Below are 12479 nucleotides of genomic sequence, written 5' to 3'. Positions count from 1 at the left end.
TGTTCTGTGAGGTATACCATTGCTTGTATGTAGTTTCAAACACTTGTCATAATGATGTTAATTGATCAGTCCTGCCATTCTTAGAATCCAAGGTCATCACAGAAGAAAATAGTAACACTTTAAAAAATTAGTTCTTTAAGTTTGATAATATTAAATATATATGTAATCTTAAAATAGGGCATGGAAATATATGGATGAAAGCATATAGAAAAATTCCAATTCATGCAAATCTAAACCACAATGAACTAGCTAACACCTCACACCCATTAGGATGGCTGTCATCAAAAAGACAAAGAGTTGACACATTTTGGCATGGATATGGAAAAAATGGAACTCTTTTACAATACTGATACAGCCATTGTAAAAAACATTATAGAAGTTTCTAAAAATAAAAATTTATTACAGAGCATCATATTACCTAGCAGCTCCAGTGCTGGGTGTATCAAAACGAACTAAAATCAAAAGCTGAAGGAGAGGTCTGTGCTCCCACAGTAATTGGCACTATATTCACAAAAGCTAATGCAGGGAATTAATCCAAGTGTCTACTGAGGGATGAATAGATGAAAAAATATTGTATCTGTATGTATTATACAGCTATAAAAGAAGGAAACGATGCCATTTATGTCAATGAAGTTAGATGGCATCATTTAAGTCAAACACAGAAAGGAGAATACTTCATGATCCTACTCCCCTGGAAAAATCTGAAAACCAGTTTAACAGATACAATCAGGGAGCAGAATGGTGGCTATCAACCAGGCTCTGGGTAAACCAGAAGATGTTGGTCAAAGGCCATAAAGCCTCAGGTAGGTGGGATGGGAGAGTTCAGAAGGTCTAATGTCCGTTAATTACAAGTTACCATTTAATTAGAACTTGCTATGAGTACATCTTCAGCATTCTCTGTATAAGAAAGAAGTCAACTATAGAAAATTATAGGGATATTAGCCATGATAATGCACTGACTTCATAGGGCTTATGTTTATCAAAACAAACATTAAGTTGGGCCAGGAAGATGACAGCAGACAGCTTTGGCTGGACCACCTGAGTTAGAGACTCCAGAAAAAAGAGAATTTTTTTTTTGTGAAAATTGTCATTTGGCATTCATACCTGTGCCATACCACATGCATACCTCTCCTAAATAAATAAATATAATAAAAATCCATCATACTATATTTATTAACTAAATATTTTAATTTACTGATTATGCATCATTAAAGTTGGGGGAAGAATTAGTTCATAAAGAATGAAAGTCAATAATGTCAAGTACAGAGCAACTGATTTTATATTTCCTTTTTTAAAATGTAAAAGAATACAATGAAATAATTGTATTAAAACTTTGTCTCATTGAAGTCACTAAATCTGTAATTTGTGAAGCAGCTGGAATCCAACAATATTTGAAACTCTAAGACTTATTGGTCTTAATTAGGAATAGTGCTTACTCAAGATCCAGCTATACCACTCCTAGGCATATATCTAAAATATGTTCAAGTATGCGACAAAGACATTTGCTCAACCATGTTCATAAGCAGCTTTATTCGTAATAGCCAGAATCTGGAAACAACTCAGATGTCCCTCAACGGAGAAACGGATACAGAAATTGTGGTACATTTGCACAGTGAAATACTACTCATCAATTAAAAACAAGGAAATCATGAAATTTGCAGGCAAATGGTGGGAACTAGAAAAGATCATCCTGAGTAAGGAATCCCAGAGACAGAAAGACACACACAGTGCATACTCACTTATAAGTGGATATTAGACATATAATGTAGGATAAACATACTAAAATCTGTACACCTAAAGAAGCTAAGCAAGGAGGCCCCTGTGTAAGATGATCAATCCTCACTCAAAAAGACAAACAGGATGGACATTGGAAGAAGGATAAAATAGGAAACAGGACAAGAGCCTAACACAGAGAGCTTCTGAAAGACTCTTCCCAGCGGTGTATCAGAGCAGATGCTGAGACTCATAACCAAACTTTGGGCAGAGTGCAAGTAATCATATGAAAGAAGGGGGAGATAGTAGGACCTGGAGAGGACAAAAATGAGACAAGGAGAAAAACAGAACCAAAATATCTGGGCACAGGGGTCTTTTTTGAGACTGATACTCCAACCAAGGGCCATTCATGGATATAACATAGAACCCATGAACAGATGTAGCCCATGGCAGCTCAGTATCCAAGTGGGTTCCCTAGTAAGGGGAACAGGGACTGTCTCTGACATGAACTCAGTGGCTGGCTCTTTGATCACCACCCCCAGAGGGGGGGAGCAGTCTTGCCAGGCCACAGAGGAGGACAATGCAGCTACTTTTGATGAGACCTGATAGGCTAGGGTCAGATGGAGGGGGAGGAGGACAACCCCCATCAGTGGACTTAGAGTGGGGCATGGGAGGAGATGAGGGAGGAAGGGTGGGATTGGGAAGAAATGAGGAAGGGAGCTACAGCTTGGGATACAAAATAAATAAACTGTAATTAATATAAAAAATTAAAATTTAATAATATAAGGATTATTGGTCTTACTTTGAAAAGCAAAATAATTCAAGTCATTTAGAGGTATTTAGATGAGTTCATTGTAGTTCTCCTCCTGCCTGGGGGCTGCCTCACAGTAGCCTACGAAGTCAGGAGGGGCTGGAGATGATGGAATGGCTGGCCACAGGAATCACACACCCTGAAAACAGCTGATGGCTAGTTCAACTTTACTTCCAGAGAACAAAGAATTAACTCCCTAGGGGAGTGGTTAGGGAGCTCCAAAAATAAGTGAACATAATTGGCTGAAACTAGCCACTTCAAGGATGCTTGATTTGCATTATACAGAACACTCCAATCATAAGAGTAGAACGTCAGTGCTTGGATAACAGAGAGATAAGTGCAGGAAGGGAGAGCTAGCAGGGAGCTGTGTCAGGGGCCATAGATCAAGTGTGGCTAGGGGAATCTAACTAAAGGCATTCTCCAGATGAAGTCAGGCAGAGGGCAGGGGATCCTGCCGAGGGGAGGGAGTGAAGCCATTAGTGTGGAACTCATACTGGCTACCTGGTCCAGGCAAGAACTGCAATCTCAACCAGCAGGGTACCTCCAACAGTTCATATTCAATTTAAAGAAACAAAACTATAGTCAGCATCATTCCACCCTAAGTGAACACTATCCACCTGCTCTTTCTTTCTTTTTGAGTGTCTGTCATCTTTTTTTTCTTTTTTATTTATTTTTTAAATTTTTTTAATTTTTTTAATTATTACAGTTTATTCACTTTGTACCCCAGCTGTTGCCCCTTCTTCATTCCCTCCCAATACCCCCTCCTTCCTCTCCTCCCATTCCTCTCTCCAAGTCTGCTGATAGGGGAGGTCCCCCACCTCTTCCATCTGACCCTAGCTTATCAGGTCTTATCAGGACTAGCTGCGTTGTCTTCCTCTGTGGCCTGGTAAGGCTGCTCCCCCCTCAGGGGAGGTGATCAAAGAGCAGGCCACTGAGTTCATGTCAGAGACAGTTCCCTTGTTTCCCTTTAACCCACTTGGAGACTGGGCTGCCATGGGCTGCATCTGAACAAGGGGTCTAGGTTTTCTAAGATCTTTCTAGGGACTGTGAAATTGTTCAGCAGGTAAGAGAGCTGGTTGAATGAACCAGATCCCCATCTGCACTAACAAGCCAGGCTTAGCAGAAATGCCAATAATGTTAGGTCTGACAGACCTGGCACACATAGATGTGGTCCTCTGTCTGTCTGTCTGTCTGTCTGTCTGCATATTTTCTCTCTTTCTCTCTCTTTCTGTCCTTTACACATACACACTCACAAAGTAAAACATCTTTTCTAAAATATCTTGATGTTAGACTTATTCTCACCACAGATGCAGACATGAAGGCCCCTGTTCCCTATATGTGGACCTTACTCCCTGGGGAAAAATAAAATCTAGGATATAATAATGAGTTTACTTTAAATCTTAAAAATGGCATAATTGGCCCAAGGCTAGATAATGCCCATGGATGGCTTGTGTGGTGTCCTGGACTAGTGGGTCAACAAAGCAATAGCTATCTTGGAGTTTCTTGCCAAATCCTGTCAATGTCTGAACACAGTGTGGAAGATCTGGCAACCGAGTCATTCTTAGTTTGTCAAAAAGAACAGTGTAAGTACTGCCATTTTCCTAAGCAAGGAAGACCAAAAGAGGACCCAAATAAAAAATTTAGGTAAGTGTGTGGCTTTAGATTTAGCTTTTTCCTTTTCAAAATGACAGGAATACACAACCTTAGGTCTACATGAAGCAGGAATATCATCACTGAAACATTTTATAATGTAGATACCAGGGCTTTCTCTTTTTAGGTACCAACTTTTCTTCTTCATTAATATATTTTAAAGGAATAAAGCTGGCCTTCTTATTCATCCACATTTTCCTCATTAACTTTTAAGGAATTAAAACAAAGGAACCATTTTAAATGTGAGGAAAGAAAGAGGAAACAGTCTGTGAATGAGTGTTTGTTGGACCATCTCTCTTATGGTATTTCAGTCATTCTCTCTATAATTGACTACAATATTATCAGCAATTTAAACATGGTCTTCAGGCTTTATTCTGCAAAGACCTAAACTTTTCTTATCTCTGAAATATTTGGAGGCTTTTTTTCTTTGTAGCCTGTGGTCTATCTGCCCCTGTGTAAATAGCTATTTAATTAGAAAACATGATAATATTTTCCCATTCTTCCACTAGCAATATGGGTAAGACCAACAAAGTGTTTAATGATTGTATCATTTATATTTTCTCCTGACTTCAGACAACATTTTTAGAGGTACTTGATAGCAACAGAAACAAAATGTTCAAACTTGCAATCACGTTCAAGGGCAGTATATGAGGATATTAGGGAACAGAGAGGCTCACTACCAGGAAACATGAGAGCGTTCCCCGTCTGTGTTGCCCTGTTTATCTTGGTTTTCCTCTTTCTCTGACTAAGCACCTTTCCGACCTTTGTGAGGGAATGGGATGTGCTCTTTATAGCTCCTGCAGACCCTTCCTTAGCGTGCATTCTCTCTAAGCACTCAGCGCGCGCTCTTCCTTCTCTCCACAGCCTTAACTGTTTGACCACTTCTAGAGTAAATGTGAATTCATGTCTCCTTTTGAGTGCCCTTCTGTTCAGCTGCAATGAACCACACAAGCCGCCCTATCACGTTTTCATGTTTGGGCAAGAGAACCTTTCATCTTCGTTGTCAGTACTGTGGCTAACTAACATGACTTTGGAAAGAGCAAGATTGCTCTTACTTAGTAAAACATGGAATTCTTATTATATAAACACGTGACTTCCTTCACTGTGTTCGGAATGATGCAGTATAGTATAATAGAGTAATAATGTGAAACTATGTATCTTTGTGTAACTAGAGATAAAGGAGGACATAATTACATGGGTTTATCCATTGTTTTAGTAACAGTACATTATTATCTTTATTCATAATAGCTACTCTGACCCAGGTGCTAGTCGAAGCAGCCCTTCCTCCCACTGCCACACCCCCACACAAACACATATTCTTTTGATTCTTAAACTCTATGTAGTGTTATTTTCATTCCTGTTGTACAGAAAAAGACCAACTTAAATGGGCGTGAGCATGGTATTCAATGTGACACAAACAAGAAGTGGGTATCAGACTTTCTCCCACAGTCATCATGCCAATCTGCCTCTTACTCTTTATTCCTCAGGATGGTTAATACATTTTATAGGTTGTGTGAGCATTGATGAGGGCATCACACTTACATTATTCTTTCCTCTTTTCAACAATAAAACTACAAGAAATCAAATTTTATATTGTCTCATTATTACATTACGCATGATAAAACATTTTAATGCCCTTTGGTTTCTTTCAATAAACCCTTATACACACGTTTGAAGTTCCAAGATGAATTTTCACCGAGGGATGAGAAACATCCCTAAGTAATGTTTATTGTTTTGCATGTTAACACATTTAACTGGAGGGTAATTGGGTTTAGGGACAAGCTTATTGTAAACTCACAGACTGACAGTCATAAGTTCTACAGTGAGAGGAAAATAAAGACCTATTGTACTGTAAACTATGTTTGCTGGAAATCATTTAAGTGGTATTTTTCTCCAACAAAGTATCTAAATTGATTTTACAGATATTGCTAATTTAATTCACAAAAGGCTGGCTAAGGTTGATCCTCATTATATTTATACTACTATTCCTGAGGTTAAAAAAACAAACAAACAAACAAGATGATTGCTGTTTATTTTTCTTTTTCAATTTTGTTTATAAATAGAAACAACAAAAATCAAAAAAAATTATTAATAAATTAAGAAAGCTGTGATTTTTTTCCTACCTATATTTGGCTATTAATTACCATGCAAAACATAATAGCCTAATTAAGAAGCTGGTTTTTATTTTATTGTCTACTTTGTAATATTGGGTGCCCTTTTGGCAAAGAAGAAGAAACTACAAACAAGTGCCAAAGAGAGCTTACTTCCCAAATGGGTCAATGCTTTCAATTTTGAGACAGGTTTATACTTTCTTTCTCTTTCCTTCATTTCTTCTCTGGTGTATGACATCCTGACAGCAGTTTTTCCTCCCTTAGACCGCTGGTTCAGGCTCCATGTCCCCCGTTAGGAGTCTCTGCTTGAATTACTCTTTAAATTCCATGGAGTTTCTGTTGGACTAGGTTTCCACTTCGCCTCTGGAGTGCCCCCAACTCCAGTTGTTTCTTGTCCCCCCTCAACACCTGATTCCTTCAGTCCCTAACCCTAGGCACCCACAGCCCACCCACGAAATCTATTCTTTTTCTCCTTCCCAATGAGATCCTGGTGTACTTAAGATCCCCTTAAGTACTCCTTGTTACTTAACCGCTCTGAGTCTGTGGACTGCAGAATGATTTAAAAAAAAAAAAAAAAGCTAATATCTACTTATAAGTGAGTACATACCATGTTTATCTTTCTGGGTCTGGGTTACTTCACTCAGGATGAGATTTTTCTTTTCTAGTTCCATTTGCCTGCAAATTTCATGATGTCATTTTATTTAACCGCTGAGTAATGCTCCATTGTATAAATGTACCACATTTTATTTATTCATTTTTTTGGGTAAGGGACATCTCGGTCATCTCCAATTTTTGGCTATTATGAAGACAGCTGATATTAACATATTTGAGCAAGTGTTCTTGTCACAAGATGGGGTGTCCTTTGGGCATATATCCAGAAACAGTATAGCTGGGTCTTTTTTTCTAGTTAAATTTTTATTTTTTAATATTAGTTACAGTTTATTGACTTTGTATCCCAGCTGTAGCCCGCTCCCTCATTCCTCCCAATCCCACCCTCCTTCCCTCATCTTCTTCCTACCCCTTTCCAAGTCCACTGATGGGGAGGACCTACTCCCCTTTCATCTGACCCTAGCTTATCAGGTATCTTAAGGCCTAGCTGCAAAGCCCTCCTCTGTGGCCTGGCAACGCTGCTCCTCCCTCGGGTTGGGGGGCGGGTGGATCAAAGAGCCAGCCATTGAGTTCATGTCAGAAATAGTCCCTGTTCCCCCTTACTAGCTGGGTCTTGAGGTAGATTTGATTTCCAATTTTCTGAGAGGCAGCCATATTGACTTCCTAAGTGCTGTATAAATTTGTACTCCCACCAGAAGTGTATTAGTGTTTCCCTTGCTCCACATCTTCACCAGCATGAGCTGGCACTTGTAGTTTTTATCTTAGCCAATCTGACAGGTATGAGATGGAATCTCAAAATCATTTTGATTTGCATTTTCCTAATAACTAAGGATGTTGAACTTTTTTTTTCAGGTTTTCTCAGCCAATTGGGATTCCTCTGTCAATAATTATCTCTTTAGATTTGTATCCCATTTTCAATTGGATTATTTAGTTTGTTGATGTCTAGTTTCTTGGGTTCTTTATATATTTTGGATATTAGCTCTCTGTCAGATGTAGAGTTGGTGAAAATCTTTCCCTATTCTGTGCGCTGCTGTATAGGATTGTTTTAGTTATCCCGTTTTGTTTGTTTGTTTGTTTGTTTGATATGAAGTTGAATATTGTTCTTTCAAGGTCTGTAAAAAAATGTGTTTGAATTTTGATAGGTATTGAATTGAATCTGTAGATTGCTTTTAATAGGATGACCATTTTTACTGTTAATCCTATCAATTGATGAGCATGGGAGAACTTTCCATCTTCCGATATCTTCTTCAAATTCCTTCTTCAAAGACTTGAAGTTTTATTTTACAGGTCTTTCACTTGCTTGGTTAGTTAGTCCATGATATTTTCTGCTATTTGTGGCTATTGTGAAGGGTGTTATTTCCCTGATTTCTTTCTCACACCGTTTGTCATTAGTATATAGGAGGACTACTGACTCTTTTGAGTTAACCTTGTATCCAGCCATTTTGCTGAAGGTGTTTCTCAGCTGCTGGGGTTTCCTGGTAGAATTTTTTAAACTTTTTTTATTTTTTTATTAATTACACTTTATTCATTTTGTATCCCCCATAAGCCCCTCCCTCCTCCCCTTCCGATCCTACCCTCCCTCCCCTTTCTTCATGCATGCCCCTCCCCAAGTCCACTGAAAGGGGAGGTTCTCTTCTCCTTTCTGATCTTAGTCTATCAGTTCTCATCAAAAGTGGCTGCATTGTCATCTTCTGTGGCCTGGTAAGGCTGCTCCCCCCTCAGGGGGAGGTGATCAAAGAGCAGGCCAATCAGATTATGTCAGAGGCAGTCCGTTTTCCCATTACTAGGTAACCCACTTGGACACTGACCTGCCATGGGTTACATCTGTGAAGGGGTTCTAGGTTATCTCCATGAATAGTCCTTGGTTGGAGTATGAGTCTCTGGGAAGTTCCCTGTGTTCAAATTTTCTTGTTCTGTTACTCTCCTTGTGGAGTTCCTGTCCTCTCCAGCTCTTACAATTTCCCACTTCTTACATAAAATTCCATTCACTCTGCCCGACAGTTGGCCATCAGGCTCAGCATCTGCTTTGATAGTCTGCAGGGCAGAGGTTTTCAGAGGCCCTTTGTGGTAGGTTCCTAGATTGTTTCCTGTTTTCTTCTTCTCGCTTTCAGAGGCCCTCTGTAGCAGGTTCCTATGTTGTTTCCTGTTTTCTTCTTCTTCTGATGTCCATCCTCTTTGCCTTTCAGGTGGGGATTGAACATTTTAGTTAGGGTCCTCTCTCTTGCTTAGTTTCTTTAGATACACAGATTTTAGTGGTTTTGTCCTATGTTGTATGTCTATATGAGTGAGTATATACCATGTGTGTCTTTTTGCATCTGGGACAACTCACTCAGGATAATCCTTTCCAGGTCCCACCATTTACCTGCAAATTTCATGATTTCCTTATTTTTCATTGCTGAGTAATATTCCATTGTATAGATATACTACAATTTCTGCATCCATTCTTCAGTTGAGGGGCATCTGGGTTGTTTCCAGCTTCTGGCTATTACAAATAAAGCTGCTACACATGCTGGAGAGGTTGTGGAGAAAGGGGAACCCTTCTCCACTGCTGGTGGGAATGTAAACTTGTGCAACCACTCTGGAAATCAATCTGGTGCTTTCTCAGACAACTAGGAATAGCGCTTCCTCAAGATCCAGCCATATCACTCCTAGGCATATATCCAAAAGAGGCTCAAGTACACAAAAATAATTTTTGAGATTACTTATGTATACTATCATATCACCTGCTAATAGTGATACTTTGATGTATTCCTTTCCAATTTATATCTCCTTGATCGCCATTAGATGTCTTACTGCTCTAACTAGAACTTCAAGTACTCTATTGAGTAGATATGGAGAGAGTGAGAAGCTTTATCTTATTCCCGAATTTACTGGAATTGCTTTCAATTTCTCTCCATTTAATTTGAGGTTGGCTGTAGGATTGCTGTAAATTGCCTTTATTATGCTTACCTATGCCTGATCTTTCCAATATTTTTATCATGAAGAGGTGTTGAATTTTGTCAAAGGCTTTCCCAGTGTTTAATGAGATTATCATGTGTTTTACTTTTCCTATACAATTTGTTTATATGCTGGATTACAGTGTCGGATTTTTCGTATGTTGAACAGTCCCTGCATCTCTAGGATGATCTCTCTACTTGATCATAGTGGATGATATGCTTGATCTGTTCTTAGATTTGGTTTGTGAGTATTTTATTGACAAATTTTGCAACAATGTTCTTGAGGGAAATTGGTCTGAAATCCTCTGTATTTGTTGACTTTCTATGTGGTTAGGTGTCGGGGTGCTTCAGTCTTATAATATGAATTTGGCAATGTTCTTTCTGTTTCTATTTTGTGGAATAACTTGAGTTGTATTGGCATTGGCTTTGATTTTTTTTTGGGGGGTTGGAAATTTTTTCATAAATACTCCTTTTTCCTTAGAGCTCATATGTTTATGTAAATTGTTTATCTGATTTAATTTCAGTAAGTAGTGTCCACCAAGTAAATCATTAATTTCTTTGAGATTTTCCAACTTTGTGGAGTACAAATTTATTTTAAATTTCATTTATTTATCACAATTTATTCACTTTGTATTCTCTGTGCAGCGCCTCCTTTGTCTCCTCCCAGTCTCACCTTCCCTCCCTCTTCTCCCCCTATTCCCTTTTCCTAATCCTCTGATAGGAGTTTCTCTCCTTCTATCTGACCCTAGCTTATCAGGTCTCATCAAGGCTGGCTGCATCATCTTCCTCTGTGGCCTGGCAAAGCTGCACCTCACCTCCCAAGTGGAGGTGATCAAAGAGCTGGCCACTGAGTTCATGTCAGAGACAACTCCTGTACCCCACCAACTCTACAACTCTCTGACAGAGAGCTAATATCCAGAATACAAAAAAAAAAAAAAAAAAAAAAAAAAAAACTGAAGAAGGTAAATACCAACAAACCAAGTAATCCAATTAAAAATTGGGGTACAGAGCTAAACAGAGAATTCTCAATAGAGGAATTTCCAATGGCAGAGAAACACTTAAAGAAATGCTCAACATTTTTAGTCATTCAGGAAATGCAAATCAAAATGATGCTGAGATTTCATCTCACAACCATCAGAATGGCTAAGATCAAAAAGGGATGATGCATGCTGGAGAGGTTATGGAGAAAGGGGAACTCTCCTCCATTGCTGGTGGGAATGTAAACTGATAAAACTACTTTGGAAATCAATCTGGTGCTTTCTCAGACAATTAGGAATAGTGTTTCCTCAAGATCTAGCTATACCACTCCTAGGCATATATCCAACAGAGTACAGGTTTTTAAAGTATGTCCTAATGATTCTTTGAATTTATTAGGTATCTGTGGTTATGTCCCCCTTTTTATTTCTAATTTTGTTAATTTGGGTATTCTCTGTATTTAGTTGATTTGAATAAAGATCTGTCTACCTCTTTGATTTTCTTAAAGAACCAATTCTCTGTTTCACTGATTCTTTGAATTTTCTCTTTGTTTCTATTCTACTGATTTTAGCCCTTTGATTACTTACTACTGTCTATTCCTCTTGGGTGTGTATGGCTCTTTTTTAATTTTTTTCATTATTATTACAATGTATTCACTTCGTATTCTGGCTGAAGCTCCCTTCCTTATCTCCTCTCAGTCCTGCCTCTCTACCTCTTCCCCCATATCTCCCTTCCCTAGTCCACTGATAGGGAGGTCCCCTTCCTTTACTATTTCACCCCAGCCTATCAGATCTCATCAGGACTGTTGGGGATCCTCTTTCTCTGTAACCTAGTAAAGCCACCTCTCCAGGGGGAGGTGATCAAAGAGTAGGCCACTGAGTCCCTGTTGAAGACAGCCCTGTTTCCCTTACTAGGGAACCCCCACGGTGACTGAGCTACCCATGAGCTACATCTGAGCAGAGGGTTTAGGTCCTCTTCATGCATGGTCCTTGTTGATTCATCAGTCTCTTCAGGAAGCCTTGCGCTCAGATTTTTTTGGTTCTGTTGCTCTCCTTGTGGAACTCCTGTCTCTTCCAGGTCTTTCTATCTCCCTCTTCTTCCATAAGCTTTCAGGTGTGATGTTTAGTTGCTCGTATGATATCTCCCCAATTTCTTTATGAAGGTACCTAGTGCTGTGAACTTTCCTCTTAGCACTGCTTTCCCTATGTCCCATAAATTTGGGTATGTTGTATATTCATATTCATTGAATCCTAGGGTGTCTAATTTATTTATTTATTTCTGCCTTGACTCTGAAGTCATTTTACTAGAGAATTGTTCAGTTTCCTTGAGTTTGTAGGCTTTCTGTTGTTGTGATATCCAGCTTTAATCTGTGGTGGTTTGATAGGATACAGATAATTATTTCAATTTTCCTATATCTGTTGAGGATTGCTTTGTGACAGAGTTCAGTTTTTGAGAGTGCTATGTGAGGTGCTGAGTAGAAGGCATTTTCTTTTGTGTTTGAGGGAAATGTTTTGTAGCTATTTGTTAGGTCCATTTGAGTCATCTGTTAGCTTCATTATTTCTTTGTTTAGTTTCTGTGTGGATGACCTGTCCATTGGTGAGAGTGAGGTACTGAAGTTTCCCACTCTTGATGTGTGAGGTTTGATGTGTGAAGTAAGTAATTTTTTTTTTTTT

At 38.9% G+C, this 12479-nt stretch overlaps 1 protein-coding gene across 1 annotated transcript in view; it reads left to right on the top strand.

Moving 5' to 3' along the window:
• The first annotated feature begins 637 nt into the window (after positions 1-637).
• The window catches only part of Vwde (von Willebrand factor D and EGF domains), a 69672-nt gene continuing 57830 nt past the window's right edge, over positions 638-12479 (top strand). Inside the window, 1 exon segment of the mRNA XM_055612562.1 lies at positions 638-803. Coding sequence (XP_055468537.1) covers positions 638-803 — 166 coding nt within the window.

Source organism: Psammomys obesus, unplaced genomic scaffold, assembly GCF_907164565.1.
Source record: "Psammomys obesus unplaced genomic scaffold, mPsaObe1.curated_primary_1811, whole genome shotgun sequence".
Lineage (NCBI taxonomy): Eukaryota > Metazoa > Chordata > Mammalia > Rodentia > Muridae > Psammomys > Psammomys obesus.
This window is presented reverse-complemented; position numbering and strand designations above follow the sequence as displayed.